The sequence below is a fragment of the Vespula vulgaris genome, chromosome 2 (assembly GCF_905475345.1).
Source record: "Vespula vulgaris chromosome 2, iyVesVulg1.1, whole genome shotgun sequence".
Classification (NCBI taxonomy): domain Eukaryota; kingdom Metazoa; phylum Arthropoda; class Insecta; order Hymenoptera; family Vespidae; genus Vespula; species Vespula vulgaris.
The window spans coordinates 5,422,770-5,449,255 of record NC_066587.1 but is presented as its reverse complement, the minus strand read 5'-3'; the positions used below and the strand labels follow the sequence as shown (position 1 = coordinate 5,449,255).

The 26,486-nt window shown below is 42.6% G+C and overlaps 1 protein-coding gene across 3 annotated transcripts in view; it reads right to left on the bottom strand.

The window, feature by feature from the left end:
- The window catches only part of LOC127072919 (UPF0489 protein C5orf22 homolog), a 427,631-nt gene that overhangs the window by 333,079 nt on the left and 68,066 nt on the right, over nucleotides 1-26,486 (bottom strand). The window contains exon 1 of one of the 3 annotated variants that reach the window (XM_051013802.1): nucleotides 280-651. The exons of the other annotated variants lie outside the window; for them this stretch is intronic. Within the exon in view, the coding sequence (XP_050869759.1) occupies nucleotides 280-449 (170 nt within the window). The 5' untranslated portion in view covers nucleotides 450-651. Of the gene's footprint in view, nucleotides 1-279; nucleotides 652-26,486 lie in introns of those variants that run through there. 3 annotated transcript variants of the gene reach the window in all.

The following is a 26,486-nucleotide window of genomic DNA, read 5'->3' as shown; positions in this document are numbered from 1 at the left end:
TTCTCGTGCCGACACTCCCTTTATCGATCCCACTCCGGAGTCTCTCTCTCTCTCTCTCTCGCTCTCTCTTTTCGTCCATCGAGCCTCTCCCATCCGCGCTCATTCTTCTCTTCGCCCTTTTCTTTCTCTCGCTTTCGTCCAAGCTCCCTCTCTCTCTCTTTCTCTCTCTCTCTCTCTCTCTCTCTCTCTCTCTCTCTCTCTTGCTCTCTCTTCCTCCCTCCTTCAACGTCTCTCGACGGCACCCAGTTACCCCGGGGGAAAGCTAGAACCGGTTCCTACCTCCGTCGACCCTCCTCCCTCGCCGCCACCACCCGCATCCACCGACTCGACCAACCAGGAAGCACGTATCTGCCCTTTCGAATTATCCGGCTGGCTTGCCGCCCTTTGTTAGACGCGGAATTTCGTTTAATTAAAATGAGACTGCGAGGAGGACGTCTCGGAGCGAGCATCGGCTCGATCCTCGTGACTCGCTTTCGCGAGCGACAACACCGTGACGTTTCCTTCCGCTTCTCCTTCTCCTTCGCGAGTTCTTAGAGGATCCGTGCAAACGAGTCGACAAAGCAACGAACGTCGCAAGAAACTAACCATACCAACTCGACAGGATTTTTCTAATACGAGATACGAGTTCTTTTCGATTTGTCGCCACGGCCGTATGGAAATTACGTGTGATTCCGATCACGATAGGCATAAACTGGCAAAATGGCGGTGCAACGTTAAGAAAAAGAAGAAATAATAGATCGTGCACAGGGCGGAGCCAGCTCCTTGGAAAGGGAAAGGTACCGTTAAACGTGATTATCGCGACAAGAAATATCGAATAATTATTCCGCTAATTTTAATAATCCGTTCGTGTCGTCGTTAATGTTCTTCTTCTTTTTTTTTTTCTTTCGTAAAATTAATTACTTGTATATATTTCAACTGCGAACCTCGATGTCGCCAATAGAAATGATCCGAAGCTAAAAGAAAATCGTTCAAGAGGAAGACACAAAGTCAAAAAACATTCGTATTCGCGGGACGATATTTTCCGAGAGAATCACTAAAACGAACGCGAATATATACGATACGTTCCTTTGAAAGTGGCTTAACGAATCGCGTAAGAAAAAATTTCGTGAAACGCGATCATCGTTGGATAATATTTCACCAAACAATTAAAAGATCTATCGATCTATGAATCCCTTCGAATCATCACGCTCGACACCGGACTTCAATACCATCATCCATGCTAACACTCATAAAGAACGGTTCAATCCTCTCACTGTCACCGTCGAAATCCAATGTATCAATCCGAGAAACCAAGCCCTTTGTACACTCAACACCGTGTAACGCGTGATATATATCAGATTCTTAATAGACGTGAGTGAACGTGTACCTTATTAAAACGACGTCCGAATTCAATCTCTCGAAGATAGATCGAAGATCGATTAAGGAACTCGGTTAGAAAATGCGAAGTAACACGATATGCGAAGTAACGATACGAGGTAATCGTAGGTTAATAATATGTGTGTGTCCTCTCGAGATTCATCTCGTGAAACGAGGATGAGAACGATCGAGCTAGCGGAAGAGAGAGAGAGAGTGGGATTGCAAGGCGTCGCGGCGCTGGTCGACACTAGACTTGGCGTCGGTTCGTTCGTTAGCTGGACCCTCTTGCCCGCCCGTATTAATTTGCTTCCTCCTCCCCTTCTCGGTTCTCGCTTTCTCATACTCTCTCTCTCTCTCTCTCTCTCTCTCTCTCTTTCTCTGGCCCTAGCAGTGGCGTCCTCTTCCTCGAGCATTCCCCCTCGAAAGGAAAAGGGGGGTTCGAGTCGCCCCTGGTCTTAGTTGGCGCTGGTCTACTACCGCCGCCACTGTTGCGCTGCTCTTGCTTGTTAGTTGCTGCTGGCGCTGCCGGTTGCTGCTGTTGCTGCTGCTGCTGCTGCTGCTGCCGTTGGCCGTTCGTCGCTGGCTCCCGGCTGCTGGTGCTGCTGCTGCTGCTGCTGCGGCTGCTGCTGCTGCTGCTGCTGCTGCTGCCACCGCGAAACGCCGGGAACGGCGCATGCGGACTTGGTTGATCGTCCCCGTTTCACCCCCTTCTCTCCATCTTTCTTCCTTCCTTCTTCCACTCTATATCCCTTCTTTCCTCTCCTTCCCGCTCTCCTCTAGACCTTCGTCATTGAGCAGGAAAGCGCACCGATAAAGGTGAACTGGCAGAAAATTAACCGGCGGAACTGCTCGCTTTGAATCGCGTGCTTTCTCACTTTCTCCTCCTCCTCTTACTTTCCCTCTCTCTTTCTCTTTCTCTCTCTTTCTCTTCTCCTTTGTCTTCTCTTTCTCGATTTCTTCGAAAAGGGAGGGAAGGACGTTGTTTCAGAGAGATGAAAGTGGAAGTCGAAAGATCGATATTTCGATGATAATGCCAAGATCCTCGAATCGAACGTTTCGATCAGTTGACACACCAAGCGTAATAATGTCGTTTAAATGCAACCGACGAAACGGCTCTGCTTTGGCTCTTTGGATATATAGACGTCGCAGTTAGGAAGTCGAGGGTCTTTAACGAGGTGAGATTGCCGAAGAGTGGTCCACGGGGTGGAAGAGGTTGGAAGGTAGCAGGAGAAAAGGAGACTGAAGTTGCCGAAGGGTAGGGATAGTAAACGAGTTATTGGAAAATCGTGTGAGGGGTGCACAGAGCTAAGCGACTACCATCGGGAGGAGTTGTAGACGAAAGGAGGAAAAAGGGTAGATGGAAGAAAGAAGAAGAATAAGAGTAGGAGTAGGAGGAGAAATAGGAGGAGGAGGTCAGTAATTTTTCGGCTCATTGCACGTAAAAAGCGGGAGCTTTATCGTTCGTTTGGAGAAGGCACGCAACGCGAGACGACGACGATGGACTCGCGACATCCAGGTGCTGACTTTGAAAGTGGCTGATGGCATTAGCATCGGCTCGTCGAGGACGGTGATCAGGTAGCACATTCTTGCCAGTTTCATTTTCCGGGAACGACGTTCGAGCTCAACGTCCTATTCTGTTTCTCTCTTTCTCTCTCTCTCTCTCTCTCTCTCTATCTATCTATATATCTTTCTTCCTTTTCCCTCTATTCTCGTAGCCGCCATTCGTTTCTTCGATGCATCGACCTACGCGGACTCGAAGATATCGAATATCACCTGCTACTTCTTCCCCTATACCACCCTCTCCCCATCTCTTCCTTCACCTTTTCTCGCGACAAGAAGTTAATGTAACAAGAAGTCATTCTAACAATTCTCCGTTATCGTATTTTTCGAATCTTTTATATTTTCAAACTTAAAAGATGTTTCGATGATAGACCAAAAAGGAAAAAGAAAAGAAAAGAATGTCGTCGCTCTATTGATTACGCATAGTCATCGAAGTCGTCATCGTTAATGGCCCTACTCGATAAAAAGGGAAGAAAAAATGTTTCTTTTCGTTTCTACGTACTCCTCAGATGGAGTACGCTCGATGAAAATGAGAAGAAGGGAAGCGATAAGGGTGGACCCGTCGTGATTCGGGTTCAAAGAGCTCCAAGAAGCAAGGGTACTGCATAATCGCGAGCATAAAACATCGAAAACGCTTAGCATAGTAACATCGTGTGGCGCGGCCGTCATTACCGTATTGATCGCGGGGGTAGTTCGACTCTCCACGACCCTCTTTCCCTCTCGTTGTTGTCCCTCTCGCGCTCTTCTCCTCTCTTTTCGCTCCCTTTCTCTTTCTCTTTTTCTATTCTTTTTCTTTGTCAATAGTAAGAATGGCAAAGATCGTGACGGAAGGAGTACGAGCTAGCAAAACTCATGGCCCTGAAGAGAGGGTTGAAAGTAGGGCAACGAACTCAGTTAACGAGTTTGAGATCAAAGGACCACTATTACGATACGCTTCTGTGATTCAAAACCCTTTCTCATGATCGATCGTTCTCGATTTGTCAACTATATGATATCTTAACGGTGTAATCAACATAAACACTTTAACTACATCTAACTCCACTCAAAGGATTCAAAAATCCTTTATGGAAGTACTTCCTTAGAGATATTAACGAAGATTTTTCTCTTTTAGTATTCCTCAGCGAGGATACTGGACCCATCGCAAGACCGGTTTGGTAAGAGTCAACTGATCGTTCAGGCAAGAAACAACTGAATCATCGTATCCCCTATTCTTTGGAGGCAGGATCGGTACGAGCATCGCTACGTCAGCATACTAAAATTTCAGAAGCTTGAACGTTGAAGGTGCCGCCGAAAAACATGACGACGAAGACGAATTTCTAAAGGTTCGATTAAACGATCTGTCGACGTAAAAAGATAACTTTAAGCTGATAAATTCATTAAATAAAGAGGTACCGTAAAGAAAGAGGTAGATAGGTAGGTAGATATAACGGATGTGATAAAAAAAAAAAGAAAGAAACTCGGGTTCGTTTCTGCGCGTCCATCCTGTTCCTCGACGATAACACGAGTGGAGCACAATGAACACGAAGATGCGGGACCTCTGCCAAACAGGTTGTGAGGGAATGGATTACGTGAATCACGCTCGTATCGCGTGCAATGCAACGAGAGCACCTGTACGCACACGTTTATACGAGTATCTACATACGAATACCAAAAGGAAACTGAGAGTCATGTAGGTGAAATTAAAATTACATAGACTTTCGTATCTTTTCGTTCGAAAGGACATCGTCGGCTTTTAACCAATCCCGGGTATATTCGACAAAATGAAAGATAAACAGAGCGAGGAACAAATAAACGAATAATAACGAGATATATATCGATAAACACGTTTCCAGCTGAAAAGCTTTGGTAATATCAAACGTCATTGCGTGTCGAGTAACCATAACGTTTAAAGCAACGCGATTAGTATTATTCGAAGGATCGATAGATTTAGATTCCGATATTAATAGGTGCTCGAATTAGCACCAGAGTCATATCTGTTTTCGATTTTCCGACTACACCTCTGATATCGAGCTCTCGACAACATCGAATCGTTCGATGCGATGAAGTTCGCAAGGGAATTAACGGTGTCGGGGATAAATATCAAATTTGTGGGAGACGAAACGGGTAACGACGGATACGGAAAAGCGAGCGTTAAGTGCATACAGACGTCTCAAGTGGTAAGTATACCCACGGGATATAAGCGAGTCTATGGGAAAGTGCCGGTAAGCCATGCTGCCCGAGCGAGTGCCTACTTTGGAAGATTACTTCGATACGCGTACACTTAGATCTGGGTATCCATTCAGGTGCCTGTGGAGAATTCTAACCGGTTTCGAGCGCTGCTGGTAGCCGACATTCACCCCTCGCGATTGCGATCCCTACGGTCAAATCAAGAGAGTAAATTATTCCTCTCTATTAATCCCTCTGCGATCCATCCTGCATCCTGTTTACGCGATACACGCTTATGCCTTTAAAATTCTAAAATAAGGAAACACGTTTTTATCGTCGATGTGACCGACTCCTGATCGATTGGAAAATTAGGTCAAACCGAACGTTTTACCAGAGATGAAGTTCAATAACATACGTAACGTATTACTCGAGGAAAAGCAAATTGGTTTGTACCGGAGAAATGGCGATTTCCATCTAGCGACAAGCCGAGAATCATTATCGTAATTACAGAACGTTGCCGTGCTAGCTGGTAATGAAAAACGAACGAAATGGGACGTTCGATATACGCCGATCGAAATACAATATTTCAGTAGTGGAATTCGCATTAATTATTTATAACGATTATCGCGACGATCTTACAGGAGGATCTCGTCCGTCAGCGACGTCTCATCGGTCGAATCGTATTCTCGTATTCTTTCGTTTTACTTTGAAAAAAAAAAAATAAAGCTAAATAGGTAGCCAGATAGATTTTTAAGGATTCCAAGGGAAACACCATAGTCATGAAGGGAATCAAAATTCGAAGAAGGAACGATCGAAGACGTCGCAATTAGAAGCATCGAGTCTTGGAGAATAGACATCGAGCCTTCTAATCACATACATACGTCGCGTATCGCGCGTTTGGAATAAAATCCTTAAGGCATACCTACACGCGTATCTCGCGCTTGAATCGCTTAACGAATACAAGGAGTCCCTTGTTGGCTGATGTGAGAAGACTCTGGCGAGTCCAGTATCTCCCACTCTCTCTCTCTCTCTCTCTCCCCTTCAACTCCCCCATCTCTCTCTCTCACTCTCTCTTTTTCTTCGTAGACTCGAACAAAATACGACGATTTAATCGACTTTGCGAACGAATCGGCATGCACGCTTGGACCACGTAAATCGTATGAATCACATAAATCGAGGTCTCATCGTAGATTCTAAGCTAGGAGCGTCGCGTTACGCCGATCACTGGTAGCTAGAGAAAATAGATAGAGGAGGGGATGTAAGTACATACGTAGTAGCGAGAGGATAAGCAAAAGACGAGTGGTAGGCGGTCCTAGAAGCCGTACGTTTTCTCTAACATCGCAGAGAGTTTTGCAACGACTCGAGAGAATACGATCGCGCCGTGCCACTCAATATGGCGTCTCGTTCCTTCTTCCTTTCCCCCTCCCCTTCCATCACCACCTCCACATCCACCTCCGCCACTTCTTCCCTCACACCGCTCTATCTATACGCTCGCATCGATCATGCACTTATTACGCGATAAGCCTTCGTGCTCGTTTATACTCACTCCCTCTTTCCCTCCCTCTTTATAGATACATACATACATACATACATACATATACGTATATATATATATTTTCCTTTCTTGCAAGTTCTTCTTCCTTCCGAAGACTCCTAGTTCGGTGTATCTTCTTCCTTCTTATTCTTCGTTTCCTTCTTTTTCATTCGCTTCCCCTCCGCGTCTCCTCTTCTGTCATTCTCCACGACTCTCGACCGGTCTTTCTACATCTTCATAATTCATACGTTCTCGCTCTAATGGAGATTTAATTTCGACCGGTTAACAGGATTCGCTCGATCTCTTTCCTCTTTCTCTTCTATCCGTTCGCATGCACGCTCTTCGTTCGTCGTGCTTTTTATCATTCTCTTCTTCTCCTTAGTTCTTCCATCTCAACCTCTTCTTTCTAGTTAATAACTCAATCTCGAGCGGTTAAGCTTTCCCAGAGGCAATGATTCGATGTTAGCATTTGTTTCATTGCTCGTTAAAACGAATCGACGAGTATTTTGTACCGATCGATCGATCGATCCATGTATATGCATCCATGAATTGTAAGTAAGATCGTTGGATAATCACTAAAACTATTCGTTGAAACAGTAAGTAAGCAAAGTTCGCGAGATATTGGCGAGAGTCACCACCGGAAACTGAAGGGAAACTGATCGAGTACTCGATCCTCTCTTCTAGCGCGATATTCCACCTGGGGAACCTGAGAAGGGGGTTGGATGCTATGCCCGCCCTTGGGTCTAACGAGAGACCCTCGCGAACAACGTTCTAGTGGAACCTGCGACCCCTTTTGTGTAGTCTAAGTGACGTCGTTTTCCATTCAAGGGGAAGGGAATAGGAAAGGAGGTAAAAGGACAAGGACAGAGGCCCATATTCTCGATCGGTGATCTATGAATCCCCACTCGAGTTCGTTCTTTCTCTCTTATTTGTGTAATCGTATATTTTATTGGCAGGTCAAAGAGAGAGAGAGAGAGAGAGAGAGAGAGAGAGAGAGAGAGAGAGAGAGAGAGAGAGAGAGAGAGAGAGAGAAGCCTCAAGGCTCGATTGTCGACGAAGCATTGTATAAATGCTACCGTCTGGTGCCTTTAAAAGTAAGAGAGAAAGAGAAAGAGAGAGAGAGAGAGAGAGAAAGAGAGTGAGAGAGAAATACTGCAATAGGTAAAAAGAAAAAGGAGGGTAGAAGAAGAGGCTTTAAAAGTTAACAACGTCCTCTCTATCCTGCGGACGCACAGGTACGTACCTGAATCGATTTGTGAGAGCAAAACTATTTTTTCCTTCTTATTGTGTCGATCGAGCGCACTAGAGGTGCGCGTTGGCTTCTTGCACGCCCTCGTACAAGGTGGATCGCACAAGAATGGAATTTATGGGCGTATTGGACTTGCGGTAAAGAGGGTGCCGATCTAATAATGGATGATCGATGATCGGGATATCGAAGGATCTCTTGTACACCAGCGGAGGGCACGCGCGTTCGCTATATTACACTGTTTTTGATCCATCGCCTTTATTCAAGCTAAACGACAGCACGGAAATCGAAGATTCTTCGATCGATCTTGTCGGCTGCTTTCGTCGAACTTTTTATCTTTGTTCTTCTTTTTGGTAATTACGAGGTATAATCAACTACGAGCGCATCTTTCTTTTCTCTTTTTTTCCTCATCCTTTTTATATTTCTCTCTCTCTCTCTCTCTCTCTCTCTTTCTCTGCCTGAGAAATCCGTGTAAAAAGATAGCCGAAAAAGGGTGTCGAGCATGCATCAACGATACACGCATATGTACCGTGTCGTACGGAGATTTCACTCGGCATGCAAATCAGATCGACGGCTGCCGTGTGAGAATTTTTCGGGCCGTAGGGTCCTACGAATCGGACGCGGAACAGAGAAGTGGTAAGTGCCTAGTGGTAGTTTGAAAAAAAAAACGCAGCCGCGTAGGTACCCCTTGAGCGGGATCTAACTTAACCGTTTTCTCTTTTCTTTTTACGTCGTTGAATGTTACGGCGGTGCATAAAAACTGCTGCTAATTATGCGAGAACATATACCTGGGGCCAAAAAGATATAAATGCTAAACGTGCGGCATTATGCGCGTGACAGCACGGTAGTGTATCGGCCTCTAGTAGGGGTAGCGAAAAAGAGAAAGAGAAAGAAAAAAAGAAAGATAGAAAAAGATAGAAAAAGATAGAGAGGGAGAGAGAGAGAGAGAGAGAGAGAGAGAGACAAGGAAAAGAGGTGGAGTCACGCTCTCACCCCGAAGTGCAAGAGCCGTCAACGATGAACAATGCCGAGTGCGTTAGGATACACGCTGAGTGAAAAAGTAAAAAGGGAAAAATTTAGTTTCCGCCTGTCACGGCATCGACCGTCGTCACGCTTCGTTAGTTTGCCGCGTTTATATCAATCACCGTGGTGCTGCGGGCAAACGTTTGACCACCACTGTCCTCATCGCCCTCTCTCTTTCTATTTATCTCTCTCTCTCTCTCTCTCTCTCTCTTTCTCCCCTTTATCTTTGCACATTACACGTAGCCGCAAATATATTACGCGCTGCTCCTCCATTTCCCCGCTTGTTTGCAAATTCATTTTTCCAACCTCGAACTCGTTATTTTTATCCTCGCGGAAAGAACGATAATTGCCACGTAAATTATCCGTATGCCTTTTGATTTAATGAGATTCCGCGAGAACGATTATATTCTCGTTGCGTAGGCAAACCACGTATTATTCGTATGTAAATATAACGAAGCAACGACGTCTACCTTTCGTTTTAATTCTTTCATCCCTATTCTCGAAAATAAATGCAAGAATTTGTGTAGCTTTTAAGGACGAAATAATATTTATCTATTCGTTCGACAAATTTACGATGGCATTTGTAATACTCGGAAAGGTTTGTCGATCGCAAAAAAAAATAAAAAAGAAAAAGAGGAGAGAAAAAAAAATTAACAAGGGCAAGTTCCTCTTTTTCGCAAGCTAATTGTTCCCGTCGACCGTTCGAGTTAAGTCACCGAAGGATAACTATTCAGATTGAAATCAAGGCCAAGAGCGGTAACGATTCTCACCACGGTGTCCCTAATTTACATTACATTGGAATAAGTATAAGCTGAGAACGATCGGTGGCTCCGAAAAAAAATTCGAGACTTGCATAAGTAGTACCTATTTGCAAAGATGTACCTATAATACATACGTACTTACATATGTAATTTTAAAAATACGATATCTGAAAGATATTTTTTATTTTCATTTAAAACAACACGGTAATAAAGTATCCTCGTTTTATTGAAATATTTATTAGATTATTGTTTGATAATATTATTACTATTAGAATTTACTACTACCATGTTCGATTCTTCATCTTGAAAAATAAATGATTTTATCTTATTGTCTATCGTAAGCATCGATTTTTAAGCTTTATATTAATAATTTCACATTAACAATAATAGCGCTAAAAAAATTATATAAAATGCAACGAACATCGTACCGCGTATTATAAAGTTCACCGACCTTTCGCTAATTGAAAAACAGTTGTATGAAGTTCGACGAATATCGTAACGCACATTGTGAGGTTCACTGCGCCATGCCAACTACGGTATGTAAAATTAAAAAAAAAAATCATACATTTTATACGGTTAATTAACCCCGTAAATGAATTTTTACCAAAGTCGAGGCTCTCTTTTTCGTTCTCGAAAACATTAAATTCACGAAAACATAATTTCATCAAAATCGTTAAACTCATTTTCAAGATAAAATTGATTATTGAAATACAGAAATATACATAGGATTGTTCATTTAATACTATCTATAAGATATCGTTATCAGAAAAATGAATCGAAATTTAATATCGTTAAAATGAATCGAAATTTAATTTATCGTTCATTGACTGTTAATAATAGCTATTTGAAAAAGATATCGAAACATTAGTTCAAGAGAAAGAGAGACAGAGAAAGAAAAAAAAACAACCCGCGGCCCTTTATTGCATGCAATATAAATTCAACGTAAAAAGTTGATTCATTGCGCGCTCAGATTACAGAATATACCTGTGCATATATGTATGTATATATATTCATCGAGCTATGGGCTACGATACGCAGTCGTAACGGTAATTAGAGGCGGGTTCCAATTAACAAACCGATATGCCCGTTTGATATTTTGCTGCATCATTATTTACCACCGGCTACGCCATTACGTCAGCAATTTTGCCACTTCTCTCTCTTTCTCTCTGTTTCTCTCTCTCTCTCTCTCTCTCTCTCTCTCTCTCTCTCTATTTATCTGTCTCTCTCTCTCTGTCTCTCTCTCTCTCTCTCTTTTTTTCTCTCTCTCGTTCATACACACTTTCTTTCAGCGACTGAATTTAATTACATTACGTAGCTTTCGGTATTGCTTACATTGTAATCACTTTTCTCGCGTGCGACAAAGGTATTAGGGTTTTAGTGTTCATCCAAGAGCTAGCAACCAAGTGGAAACACCTGCACGAACTTGCTAACGATGCACCCTGAAGAGTTACGAATAATTCGACGCAATTTACACTCTATTCGGTGAACCTCGCGAGATTTCCATCTCAACAGAGTAACGACGATAGAAAGAGAACAATTTTCGTGGTTCGATACGCGGTAACAAAATCGATCGTAAAATACAGGATGGAAGGAAGGGTAGAACAAATTGCGAGCTTTTACTAATTGATCGTTGATACTCTCTGTTACAATCCATTCAGTAACGATGTTAATCATATCATCATTATATATACATAAATATACCCATTGTTACTATTAACATTGTATTACTACATATAACTACATTATTATACCCACGCACATACATACATATCCATATATATATATATATATATATATATTTTCAGAATCGTAAGAGAGAAGTGAAAAAAAGGATGTTATATGTACAAAAGCATCGATATTTGAATCGAACCTTTTCGCACACCCTTTAGAACGGCAAATGGATTTGGTCGATAGCGAAAATAGAAAAAGAAAAAAAGAAAAAGAAAAAGAAAAAGAAGAAGGAGAAGGAGAATAAGAGGAGGAAAGGGTGGAGGAGAAAGAGATGGAGGAAAAAGGAAGAACGAAGGAAAGAGGATGAGTAGAAAAGGTTGAGGGAAAGGGAGAAGAGAAGGCAAGAGAAAAGAAGCATCGCCGTGAGCAGTGGTGGACTAAATTACCCGGACGTGCTCGCGCAGATAAGGCTCCTTGTGTACGCGCATAATGCGCCACGTAATGTGCAGTCCACAGGCAAGCGCAGCCTCCGCCACCGCCACCGCCACCGCCACCACCGCCACCGCCACCGCCACCACCGCCACCACCACCACCACCACCACCTCTGAGTCTCTCGGCCTACGGCCAACTGGAGGTGGAACCTATGTACCTACGTATGCAGCCTGTATGCTCAGAGGCTGGGCACATATTGACCGATACGTACCGCCGGTAGCAAGATAAACAGTCCTCTCTCTTTCTCTCTCTCTCTGTCTGTGTGTCTCTCTGTCTCTCTCTGTATCTCTCCCTCTCTGTATCTCTGTCTGCTCCTCTGTCTCTTTCTATCTGGCGCGCGAGCGAACGCGATTTTGCTCCCCTGAAACTTCCGTAGTACCGCAACACGCTTTTTCTACCTCTTTTCGAACGTGGAACCTCGTCGTTTCCCGCTCTCCGGCTAGCCCGGAAAATTTATAGCGACGCGCTTTGCCACGATCTTCGAGCTCGTAAAGTTCCCTCTTGGATACGTTGCTATTGCGATACGATAATAATACGATCCACGAACTAGACGAAGATTGCAAAAATAGAAATGGAAGATCGAGAGATTCGATCAGGGGTGATTCAAACTATGTATCTATATATGTGATATGGAAAAGAAATAGAAAAGCAGGAAAAGAGAAAGAGAGAGAGAGAGAGAGAGAGGGAGAGAAAGAGAGAAGAAGAGAGAAAAAAGTAGGCAAAAAGAAAAAGTCGAAAGAAAAGAGAGAAACGAGAAGAGCAATGTGAGTTAGAGGGAAAGAAGGTTGTGTCCGGGACTAGAAGCAAATTACATCGTCGAGTGCCATTAATGGCTACGTGATAGCCACGATGGCGAGCGCATTGCAAGGTCTGCACTCATGCACTCGTACGCACCCGTCCGACGGATACCAAATGTTGCACCGTCGAAGACTAGAACAAAAAGCGAAGCGAAAAGCAGAAAGAGGGAGAGAGACAGAAAGAAAAAAGCAGCAAGTAGAGCGAACAAGCCCGGTCTCTCCTATTCATTGTAACCAATAATTACCCCGTCTACGTGCTCCATACGCCGAGCGTATTGTAATTAAACAAAGGAGAGAAGCCGCGCGCGCATACGCCAGCAACCGTTAACGCACGACCTTTCTAAAGGCCCTTTCACACCGGGCTTTACGCGTTGGCTTCGCAGAGGGCCATGCAGAGGACCCGCGTAGGACGTCTTTGAAGGACCGTCAAAAGATTTCCGCCGTTCGGTGTCGCCACGACGAACCACTTCTATTAACCAACCCTTTCTACTAACTACTCTCCTCTCTTCTCTCTTTATAAATTTAATTTTTATTATTTTTATTCGTCCTCTTTCTTTCTTCTCTTGTTTTTTTTTTTGTTTTTTTTTTTCCAATAATTTTCATCGCAACTCTACATCATTTATCGTTTTATCGTTTGTTTGAAGTTATATCCATGTGATGTATTATTCTTATCAAAGTAATTTTGTTGTTGTTATATATTTTCATCGACGGCACGCTGGTTCATTGTTTTAATTATAAAGCGTAATCTTATCAACGTAACGTTATCATCGGGTTCGATCATTTAATTCCGTGCGAGATATTCGTGACACGTTCTGACGTCTGAATTAGAAAACTCTTATCAGCGCTTGATCCTGATGGAAAAGAAGATCCCTGTTAGAATACTTTTTTGGGGTGAGCAAGGATCAAAGATATTGTTTATGGATAGACATATAAAGAAAACAGAATAGAAAAGAATAAAAGAAATCTCCATCTTGAAAAGATTTAAGTAACGCGTATCTTTGATTTTTGATTTGACGTCCAATCGATTTGGCAAAGGTCTCCTCCTTTTTATCTTCATTTTTAAAGAATTCGATATCGCCGGAAACTCAAAGCAGCAGGATGTTTCAGGACGTTCACGCAGGACGAATGGAAGGTACGAAATTTCGCCGCAGAGGGAACCACTTGCTAAGCCGTACTAGTCGAAGTCAGCGCCAAATAAGTAGGAAGGGAAACGGTGAAAGCTTTAACCCCTTCCCTCCACCTCTCCGAGGATAAGGTAGTCCCTGAGAGAGTAGATACAGGAAAACGAGGAAGATTCGTCTATCGTCGAAGGATACAACCAGCTCTAATTTCATATAATTTCATATAATTTCACATAATTTCATGCGATTCCGCAGATAAGAGAAACGTTATGAATTTATAATAGGAGCGATCTGTAATTACACGTACTAATTAAACGATAACTTATAATTATCAATTGCAATATCTTTTATCTACGGTAGAGAAAAGAAAATCGAGTTAGGATACTAAAGGTAAGCTATTCGTTAGAAAAAAAAAAAGGATTATTTGCCTAGGCTGAAACGAACTTTGAAAAAAAAAAGTAGAAAATAAAGAAGACGAGTAAGGAGAAAAGAAAAGGAAACGTAGTGTAAGGTAGGCGATAAGAGGCGCGAAGAAATAAGGGTCTTCTATCCGTCAACGAGTTTGCCACCGTGTTCCCAGTCTCAGATGACATCCGACGCGTATCTCATCGCGCGTATATTCGCTCATGGTTGGTTATGTTGCTGTTAAAAATAATAATCGTCGAGACACGCACGACACTGTAGACTCTCGAAGCGAACTAACAGCTGACATTCATCATACCTCGACGTCATTTATGACACTTTCAAACTCTATGTACGATAGGGAGAAGCTATTCGAGACCAGTCGAGCCCAGTCGAGCCGAGCCTTTCACCCTCATCTCTTTCGATTTCCGGTTAAGCTATATTGAAATCCATCTGACAACTAACTACACCTCCGTCCATAAACACGATAAGATCGTACGTTCAAAAGGAACTTTGATGATGGACCCTATCCTTATAACTTCCCTACCTTTCTTTTTTTCTTTTTTTTTTTTTTTTTCATAGAACAGCTGATTGGAGAGTCACTCGAAACGGTCAAGATTAACTACGATATACTATAATAAAAGATAAAGGCGGAAGAAGTCATCGTAATCACGATACTATACCAAGAAACTTATCGTTTATTTTCATGTAAAATCATCCATAAATAAAAACAAAGTAAGTACGATCGGAGCTTTGAAATACGTTTATTTCGTAAAAAATTAGCAATCCTGTTTATCTCTCGCTCGTTATTCACTCCCTACTAGATACGCCTTGTCTCACTTCCCCTATTCTCCATTTTATGATTCCTCTTTCGATCGCATAATCTCGGCGCAAAGGTCGAACGGAGTACTCGATTGAACGTGAAGAATAAGAAAATGAAAAAGAAAGTTAGGTCTTTTCTTCTTTCTTCTTATCTCCGAGCGAAAGATGTTAGCCGCAGCTGCAGTGAGGACGCGACTAAGTCAACGATTAAGTAGCTACGTCTTCGCGACGTCGTCGAGATGTGGAAGGGAAGGTATTAGGGATGATGGAAGAAGGTTCTAACGCGATAATCCGAACCGGTCAAAAAGGTCACCGTCTAAGTGCTGACCCACGAATAAAAGGAAATAATCGTTTATTCAAAGAGTCATTCTCCGATTATTCTCACATCCCGTTCGATACTTTTTCCTCCTGTTAAATCTAAACTCTCAAGCAGCGATTATTCTCTGCGAAACCATTCACGAAAATTTAAACGACGTATCTCGCGAAATAAACGTTATATTGTATAACGAGAAACATGCGTTGGCCGCATTTTTTGTAACAAATCGTAAGCATGATTCGAGTATCGCAATGAAACTCACTCGGGAACGAGCGGAATTATCGTTGCTCGGAACGAGGAGAAACTGATCCGACCGGGAGAATTATACATCCACAAGTCGACTTTTATTGTCGGTTTCTCGATTTCGCGGGGAATGCAAAATGTGTATGGAAATTCTCCAGGAATAAACAACAAGCCCGGTTTGCGTATAGCGAAGCTTCATAAACGTTGAAGAAAAAACGAACTGACGAGAAAGACCGAGAGAAATAGAGAAGGAAGAACTCGTACTTTGCTATAATAAAAGAGAGTATATGAAAAAATGAGCTAGTGCCGAGAGAGAGAAAGAGAGAGAGAGAAAGAGAGAGAGCGTGACAAGACTAAACAATGATTTCAGCTCGGTAAAGTTGCTTTACGAGCTCGGAGCAATCAGAAGGAGAGCATGGCACAGCTGCGGCACTTGTCTCGACTCATTTACATATTTTTACATATGCTTCTAGAACCGCGCCCGTGCCACTCTCGAACGGTAATTTCTCGTAAAACCGACGTCGTCCTGGTTGACGGTAACGGCGTCGGTAATGACGTCACGAATATGGATATGTACATTATCGCATTATTTATTCGTTGACCATGAACGTGCTCGAACGAACATGCGAGCAAACGTCGCTCGTGTCAGTTCGTTACAGTCCTCGGGAAGGAAACGGACAGGAATCGATTTCTAACTAAAAGTGAAAGACTGAGAGAGAAAGAGGGAAATAGATAAATAAATAGATAGAAAGAGAGAGAACATCCTTTCAAGATCATTGCAATCGACTGTAATTTTCTTTCCCGTTGAAAATTTCGAAGCTTCCTTTACTCGATGCTGAACCTTTTGAACCTTCCTCCCCGAGTTCGCGAGTAAAAGCAAGCGCAGGGTATTCGTTTCTCTGGAGCTTTCCCATGTTTCACAGTGTTCCTATCGTTCCTCTTCGATAGGTAGGTACGCGGTTGGCAGGACGCCTCGATGCGGCTTTCCAAACGCACTACCGGCACTTAGCTAACTCGCGGTAATTGTAATCAAGCTAATGCGCCGCGTTGAATCGCAATGCTCGGCATTGATGCCGAGCCACCAGAACCAGGAACGGCTGTATTTTTCATGGAGCTCAACGATGAGACACCTTCGACATTACGAGGCGCGATGATAGGGTCGTAATGAATACGGATACGGATGATAGCGAAGCGACTATTGTAACGGTTCTCTGAAATAGACAGAAAGAGAGAGAGAGAGATAAAGATAAAGAGAAAGAGAGAGATAGACGCTGCCAGTTCTCGTTAATGATCGAAAGGGCAACATCGAGAAAGACCTCGATCGGAAAAAGAAAAAGAAAAAAAATGAATTTTCGACCGAACCGAGACGTCGAGATTTATGAATTTAATACAAGATACAAAAGGCTGCCCCGAGAAAAGATCAAAGATCACAAAGAAAGCCGACTGAGAGGTTTGACGTTAAATACCAACCATCTCTCTCTCTCTCTCTCTCTCTATCTCTCTCTATCTCTTTCTTTCTTTCTACCTCTTTTCCGAGCTGAGAACAGAGCTGAAAGAAAGAGAAGAATAACTTTCGTAAGCATATCCATCGAGAGGAACCTCATTACGCGTTCCTTCAAAGGTTTCTAATCATACAGCTCCGAAGGATCGATCTATCGGTCCTCTCTCTACTATCGGTGATCTTTTCGTCGAGCAACAATAAGCACCGGGTGTACGCGACTACCAACGGCACGAGTATAACGAGGAGGCTACGGTTAAAGTTGGAATAATAGCGAAGAACTTTGGATCGAGCAAGGAAGGCGTCATCGTCGCGCTCGTCATCGTTCGTCGTCATCGCCATTCTCATTATCATTATCTTTGTCGATGCTGTCTTGGGGTAAGGGATAGAGCGAGTTCAGAAGAGTGTGAAATAAAAGCGAAAAGAAAGAAAGAGGAGAGTCTATACATAAGTATATGCTACGCTATGTTTTAACTGTGTATGTGTGTATATGTCCCCCCCTCTCTCTCTCTCTCTCTCTCTCTCTCTCTCTCTGTGCTTGCTCTCCTTCTCTCATACTTTTTCTTTCTTTCTATACCTATGTGTTTGTACATAAGAGAAAAAGAGAGAGAAGGAGAAGAAAAGTCGAGGCTACCGCACGACGAGCAGGCGCGAATAAAGTCATCTTCGCTAATGCATCGATGCTTATCCCAGCAGCACCTTAAGCTCGTCTCAACCCATTTACGACACACCGTTTGGCGCACCCACACGAGAAGGACGGAGTGCGAGGAGATGGCTGAAGAAAGGGAGCGCGCCAAGGAAAGAGACTAAGAGAGTGAAAAAGATGGAGATAAAAAATAAAAGAAAAAGAGAGAGAGAGAGAGAGAGAGAGAGAGTAAACGAGCACGATGCGGAGGCCTACACGGTGCATTGTTGCCGGCGAGTTCGCACTCTCAAGGCCCCACTTACAAAATGGCGTAATATGTCGCGCCATTATTCCAGCTCGCCCAAGGATCCCCCTTCGCGTTGCGCTGCTTCCTTGCGTATCGTCCTCAAGGCATCTTTACGGCGAGCCTAGAGATGATTATATTTCGAAAAATGACGACGAAATATTATACATCGACGGAAAACAATAACGATCGTTTCGCATCACAAAAAGAAATAAGTTTGTGTAATAATATTCTCGATTGTCTTGAAAATCGTATTAATCAAAATCATTTTTGACGATCGATCATCACGCTTTTCTTGCTTACGTTGCTTGCTCGGATCTTTTAAAACTCGTCTACGGAAATAAGAATCTTCAACGAACTTGTACTATAATTTAGTAAAATAAATTTTTACAAGTCCGTTATGTTACCTGGAAAGAATGATCGATTGCATATGAAACGAACGTATGCTAAATGGTTCAGTTAAATTCGAGAGAGGTAAGGAGCAGGAAGAGAAAGGAAGGATAGCTAAGATTCGAAGAACGAACACCCACGCGCTCGGCGCCTATGAGCGTGGATCCTTCATGATTTATTTCGTCCTTCGTCGCGTGGGAGGACGCCCGAGGCATTTATTAAATGCGCCTTTAAAGTAATTTTAATCTTCGCGTCTCGACGTTCGATCGTCATCATTATTCTCCTACGTAATGCTCATATACTTGCTTACGATATCTCGATCGACTCGTTAAACAATTGGAATGGAAATGATCCGAGAATTTCTAACGGTTCGCGACTCGAATTTTTACGCGACATTTTCGTGCCGTGCGTCGGATAATAAAATCGACTGGACTGGACTGGATTGGACTGGATTTGATTTGACTTCGTTTGACTTGACTCGAAGGAACAGAAAGTAATGGAACAGAAATTTGTCCTTCTTCGACGGTAACAATTTTCTTTTTCTTTCTATCACGGATGAAACTTCATTCCCTTCCCTTTTTGTTTCTACCCTTTCTTTTTTTCTGAGCAACTAGTTATGGATACTAGCGTATAATAGTGGTTTTAACTGCATTCACAAAGTGCTGTAATTTATTGCGTCATTATGCTCGGCCTAAGGAGCCGCTTGGAAAACAACGACAACAACGACGACGACGACGACGACGACGACGACGACAGGATCCGGTCAGTCGCGTGCATGTAGACGTGATTTAAGTTAAAGAGGATGACTACCGTGTCGGTATTACGCCGTTTGCTCCTAAGACCAAAGCGGGAGACATCGGAGGACATTGTCGGTACTACAAATGTCTCGTTACTTTCGTTCGATTCAAGAAACACGAAATTATTTTCCAGGACATCGTAAAATACGTTCTCCCGATGTCGATACCAAGGAAAAAAAAATTTCGCTCGAGATTAATTCGAACTATCCTAATACATCTACGAATCGTTTTACGATCTCTACGTTTGTATTCGATACGGTAGTACTATACGACGGGTTGATCGTTTAAACGTCGCAGAGTACTACGTATTTCTACTAAGGAAAGATTTCTTGAGAAATTATTGTAACCGGAGACCATTCGGTCAGGACGAAGTCATTTTTCGCGTTTACGTTTTAAAAGCGCATAGCATAGCTGATTGCGCGAGAACAGCCGATAGACGTGGCATCTATCTATCTCCTTTTCTAATATCCGAGACATACATATACAGATATAAGTAACGCACTAAGAAGTAATCGGAGAAGGGAGCGTGGGATTCGAGAAAACGCGTTTCCTTCGCGCGTTCCTTTTGCGTAAGCTCGTAAACTTGTACGATCGAACGGCCACGGTAACGCTTATTAACTTGATAGTAGAGCGTATTCGCAGGTAATGATCCCCCGACGAGCATAAAATAAATTGGAAGTGCGATACGCGTGCCTGAAACAAGTGCTACGCCCTTCTACTCTCTCTCTCTCTCTCTCTCTCTCTCTCTCTCTCTCTCCTTCTCCGCTATTTCTTTTCTTCGTTCACTCTCTTATTTTTTTCCTCTCTTTTTTTCTTCTTTTTCTTAAACTTTTCTCTTCTTACATCGCTTCTCTTCTCTACGATGTTACGAGCTCGCACGTCGTTTAGATCCCTCGAACGATACGCATAGTTCGTGACTTAAGAAATGATTCGCGAAACGATCTACGAAATGATCAAGGCGTTCGAATATTTCAGTGATATTTTCGGCCAAAAGAAAGTTACGAGTATAATCGCGTGCAGAAAACACGTTGCCAGATAACTATCTATCTACCGATCGTAATGCCATACCACGCACATCGTGGATAGCAAGAGACAACGAGTTGCTACGGTTAGCGATAGTTGGATGCACGTAGGTCACCTGATCGGGTCATCCGTGCCCATCTTGTCCTCGATTTATAATTCTCATATACTTTTAGATATAAAGAGAAAGAGTCAAAGAAAAGGGGAGTAAGAGAGAGAGAGAGAGAGAGAGAGAGATGACGAAAACAGAAGTCTTCCGCTATCTCGACCGTAAAGAATTACAACCCTGCTCGTAAAAGAAACGAGCTTTGAAAGATGAGAAAAGCGAGGAAGTTATTAATCCGAGCGAGAAGCGTTACAATAAATACGCCGCTTAGGAAATCCCGTTTATATTCAGCTCGGGGCGCTACGAAACGACCAAGCGAGATCGCTCTTTCGCGATATCGTTCGAACGCCATGCTCTTTTGACACCCACGCTGGCCGACCTTTTCGTTACGACGATTAAGATCTGGGTCGGTCGCTCGTCGTCGAAAGAGTTCGCGATCGTGACTCTTCCTTCTTTGGCAGAAGCGAGAAAACGATCGTAATGAACTCTAGCAAATTAGCTGCTACCCTCTCGAACTTTTAATATACTTGAGAATCTTATATTTCAGTCAAATGTTTTTCAAGGTTCCTTTATTACACGTAGTAGTACGACGTGTATGTATAAGAGAATGCCAAAGTATATTATTAAGGATATAATAAATGGATTATACTCTTTTGTTAACACGATAAGAATGGAAAGAAATTACAAGTTCGACAACCTCCACCTTTCCCCCAACCCACCCACCCACCCATCCCACCCCTTTCGATAAAAAATGAGGAAAGTAGTTAACACGCAAAAAAGTTTACTGGATAACGCCGGTGAGTTTTCATAATCAGCGGAAAGCTTGTTTCGCGAATTTAGTTTTAAGTCGTGTGCCTCCGTACGATCGACCGAAGAAAAACTTGCTTACGACCTATCATTAAAGGGCTGCTCCGCTGAATCGCCATTACGATGGTCGAGAACGATAAAGGCCCGTAAGCTCGAACTGAAGCCGAAGTATAGGTGTACCAGTAAAGGTGCTGCGAGAAAATGATCCTCGGTCGTTTCGCTTTTGCTCTACACTACCAGCGATCATTTTGAAAGACCGTTCATTTAGAGACGCGCGGAAGCGCGCTAAAGTACGGGCACATTCGTCCATATTACTTATGCGAACTAAAACGGATACTGAATCATTTTAAAATAGATCGATGGATTCTGGAAGAAGGAAAAAGGAAAAGGAAGATAAGAAGAAACGGTTTTCGAAGTAGATGCACGTATTAGTTCTTTCTTTTAATCACTTTCTCATATCAATTTGATTGAAACGTCGAAAAAAAAAAAACACGAATAAAAAGGAAACGTTTGATCGATGAAAATATGAAGAAATCTTAGAACGAATCCAACGACTTGATTAACGAGCACGGTTTCCCATCCAACGTCGTTGTACCGTCGGACATTCGCCGATTATCCAACGAAGAAGATTCATGCGAGCCTTAACATCTGACAAAAAGAACAACGAAAGAAATGGCCATAAATGTCTTAGGCGTTCGCTTCTGTAACGAGAATCGCAATCAGAGCAGGCAGCATAATCGGGCAATTATCGCGAGTGCTTCGGCTCGGGTGTTCCCCGATGGTGTATAGTTTATCACGGTGCTAGTTCCTGGTATCGGTAATCAAGGACTCAACCGCGCGTAGAAACGGATTTAAAACCAGTCGAGAGTCGAGAAAAATGTCTTCCAACAGAGGGAGAGACCGGAACGATCGGAGAAAATGACGAACGTTCTACCTGCACGATGCGACTCCCGACGATACCTTTCGTTCGTGTATCTAACATAAACACGCTCATTTGCACGAACAAATCTTTGCACGCGCGGCACCACGAAGGCGAACTCGCGTGATACGATCCTTTCAAAGTCTTGTCCTTCGTAGATCGCACGCGATGATCTACGAAATAAAGACGTTTATCTTATCTCACTCGGGGACATCCTTATTTTTTTGTTGTTCTTACCTTTCCTCAAGATAAACAGATCGCTCGAGTTAACGAATCGAGTAAGACGTTGAGACTTTGATGATGTTGAAAAAAAAATTTATGACAATTAACAATTACAGTTTTTCGAGATAGACCGTCGACGAGATCAAGGTCGAATTCACGCACGTACATTCTCGAAACGAAATAGGCTGCGTACATCCTGCATGCACGTAATAAATATAGCTATTAAAATAATAGATCCGATCGTTTCCCGGTGATTAATATCTACGGTGCCCCTCTATTTTGCATAATATCCGCGAAGATTCCTAACCGGAGTCACCGATCTCGATACGAATCACGAACGAATCATCGAATCGATTGCCTCGATACGATTGCACGATGGCTCTTCGAGTTTTCTTTGTTCGTTGTAGAAACCGATGTTTCTCTGTTTCGCCATGATAGATATACACGTTGATTTCGAATCTTTTTCCTTTTCTTTTCGTTTTCGTGTCTTCCGTTTTACACGATAATGCATTTAAATTGCGGTTAAACTTTTCTGATCCTTTGGAATGCACACTTATACGCCGTTCGAACGACCTAATCGAGAGTTAGTTTTCTTAACGATCATTCACCAAGCTTAACACCTAAAAATATTGAAAACGATCTCGTTAAGATTGATCCGATAGCGAATAACACCAGGTGCGAACGAAACATCGACGCGCTTTTTGACTTGCTACTTTTTTTCTTGAAAAGCGTGACTCTCCTCCTCGTCGTTCTCGAACAGGGGCTAGCTAGCACCGTCATTATTGTCTCTCGTTGTTTTTCGGAATGACGCGCGAGCACGTTTTACTCGCGCGCGCACACGCGTGTGTCCGTCGCGTCTTAATCTACGATCAGGGATCTCGTAAGTCGAGTCGCTAAACGTGGCTCGCTCGATCGCAATTTTCGATGGTGTCGCTTATATGTTGGCATGCGTCCTGCCATAGCGTCTGTGTTATAACGTTCAAGTGCATCTGCGTACAACGATGATCTCGATTTAACGTATGATCTACCTAAATTTTTAATTAAAAAACATGTAAAAACGTGAAAATAAAAGATAAAGATACGAACACACATACATATATATATATATATATATATATATATATATATATATATTTGCAACGAGAGAAGAAAAAAAAAAGTAAACGTAAAAAAGAGCTTTCGAAAGGTAACGACGAGATTCACCGATCGCTCCCGACTTAATTAAACGACTCCAATCTCGTTTCACACAGATGGAATGCATCGCGACTAATTAAAATGTAGGTACTCGAAATTGGCGCGAATTAAGACCGCATGAAATGAACTTCTCGATTCGTTCGTGAACGCCATTCGATCGTTGCCTCCTCCTTCGACGAGTAAGCGACGCGAACATCGTTATTGGCGCGTAAAGATCAAATAATAAATTAGAGCTGAGAGGAGAAACTCGTTAGGAAGCATTCATCGTTTTCGTATGGCCAATTGCAAATCGTTTTCCCCGATCAATTCTATCGTGCGAATTAATGGATCGGCGACACGTTTTGCGTCTGATTAACTTCGACAATGTTTCCATCGGGAAAGAAATCGTTTCAGATAAGAAAAAGAAATTAGAACGTGCCTCCTCCGAGATGATATTTATTAATTAAGGACATTTTCGTTTAGTCGACGATCAACTAAAAAGATCGATCACGTAAACGTTAAGCTCGTAAAACGTTCGGTCTATAGATTTTATGTTATAAGTTGGTGAATCGGTCGTCAAGCAAAAGAGAAAGAGAGAAGGAAAGAGAAATGGAGAGAAAGAGGGAGGGAGAGAGCGGGTGATGCAGGACAACCGTAGTCCCATATCGAGGCACGCACCTGTACCGATCCATCAAGAAGAGCGATCACCGCGCGATAGGAAACGCTTGGGACATCGGGTGCCAAGCTGCCTGCGGGCACACCAGAATTTGTTGCTTTAATTACGTCGATCCGACGATCCATATCGTTTCGATTCTCTGGACGAGAAACGGATCTATATTCGTTATCTACGTTCTCTTTTTCATCTTTTTTTTTCCTCCTCGTAAGTTCGTTCCTATAAGACAAAAAACATTGCGCGGTTTTTCTTACGTTTCAACATCAAGCCGTACAAATTATTTCATCGGTATAATTCAAGAAAAGGAAAAAGAGAAGAAGAAACGAAAGGAGAAGAGAAAAAGAATGCAAAAAAAGAAAGTAGAAAAGAATTTTCGTGTTCTCTTGTTTTTTTATTTATTCATTTCTTTTTTTTTCTCTTCCTCTTGCTTTCTCTTAGGAAAATTACGTCGACTCGCTAGTATATCAACGATCGCCTTTAAGTTTCCTCGATCACTTACCGAGTGTATCGCTGCCATCTTAAATTGCCACCGTCGTATTTGTGCCGCTAGAGAATTAATAAAGCGCTTAAGGCGTACCAAATGTATCTGGTTTCTTTCCTCGATACCAGTTCGTCGAACATTAATACAAAAATTGCACCTGGAGGATGGAGAAACGTGCTCGATGCACGTGACACGATACGCATTAACATACGATATTAGCGGACGATAGTCGACTCTCTTCTCTTTCTTCGTTCGTCCGTTTCTACCATCGACAACGACGTTCCCGCATTTGATTTTGTCGACGCGCGAAAAAGGGCTGGTTTCCCTCGAAAAAAAAGCGATATCCCTTATGCCCTCGTTAAGGACTACCGCAGCTGCCAGACGATCCATGCATTCCGTAACTTTATATGGTAGCACGTCTTATCTTAACTTTGGAACAGGCCCACATCGTTGGGTACATCCTAGTCGATTAATTTTGATGCCAAATACCATCGAAGAGTTCAGTTTATCTAAACGTCGATCGACCTTAAATATCAATTTTCTTTTTCTTATTTTTCTTCTACTTCTTCTTCTTCTTCTTCTTCTTCTTTTTCTTTTCCTTTCTGACGATATTCGTATCTTGGCGATATATCGAAAAATTAATCTTTACATTTTTACTGGTTTAATCATCGACTATTTACTACGTGGCAGGAAACGGAAAGAATAATCATCCGTAGGAAAAGAAAAGCTATCTCGATGTATCTCTCCTCCTCCTTCTCTTTCCACATTTCTCTCTCTCACTCACTCACTCACTCACTCACTCACTCATTTACTCACTCACTCACTCTTCCCGTCTTTGATTAAAGATCGGTACGAGTTAAAGACGCCAGAGATTCCACAAGGGAAGGAACACTTCGTAAACGATCCAACATTCCAACGGTCGAGTCTTCTACATCCGAGTGTTCATCGTGTGAATAGAAAAAATCGAATTCAAAGGTACCGCCTTTACAATAGCCAATCATCGATAGTGTCGTCGATAGAAATTAAAACTCGATAATAAATGTCGATTAATGCGTTCACTATATTTCCGTGTAATGTATCTAAACTCGCTAAAGAAAGTAAACAGTATGATTGGGAGCACAGACTTGATAAATTTATGTCTACAGTTTCTAGAGAGTACAACGCATTCTTCGGTCATTCAGTCTGTTTCTTTAGCACTTTGCCTTGGTGAATATTAGAAGACATGTGGAAGATTAGATCGTCATAACTTTATGACGGTTTTCAATAATAAAACAAGCGGTTGACCGCCAACGAGGAGAAATGATGGAGGCGTTCGTTAAGGAGAATTTTATCTACCAGTCGATCCCGGAAGACAAAAAGGGGCAACATGTAGGACAATGAGTGAATTAGCCGCGATCGTTAAATTCTTTTTTCTATTTCTTTTTTCTTGTATTCTTCGGTTAGACTCGTCGGCTGAACTCTTTAAATCTTAACCGTTGCAATTGATGCTTACAATATCTAGAAACGAGCGCCTATCGCGATTAAAACGGTCATTTAACGCACTCCCAGGGAGAAACTAATCTTCGTTGAACTTCATCGCGATTTATAAATTCGAACATCCTCGCAGGACGATTTAAATCACGCGTATCTCTTTATCAACGAGGAAGAAGGGGGGAGGGATAGGGGTTGTGAGAGGTTAGAGAAAAAAAAAAGAATATTCGCTCGATCTTTCAAGAAAGATAAAGATCGCGAAGGTAACGTCTAGTCTTAACGCGAAGCACGCAACGTCTTCCCATGGTAACAAACCCTTGAATATTCCTTTGGCATACAGAATATAAACATTCAAACGGTATACCCGATAAATCTGCGATAGAGAAAAATTGGAAGGAGTTAACGAACGATCGGGGAGTCATAATTTATGGCTGTTTCTCATTGGTTTTAATCCTCTCTGTCTCGGTAAACACCATCGACAAACGTTACCACGCACTAAATATCTATTTGAG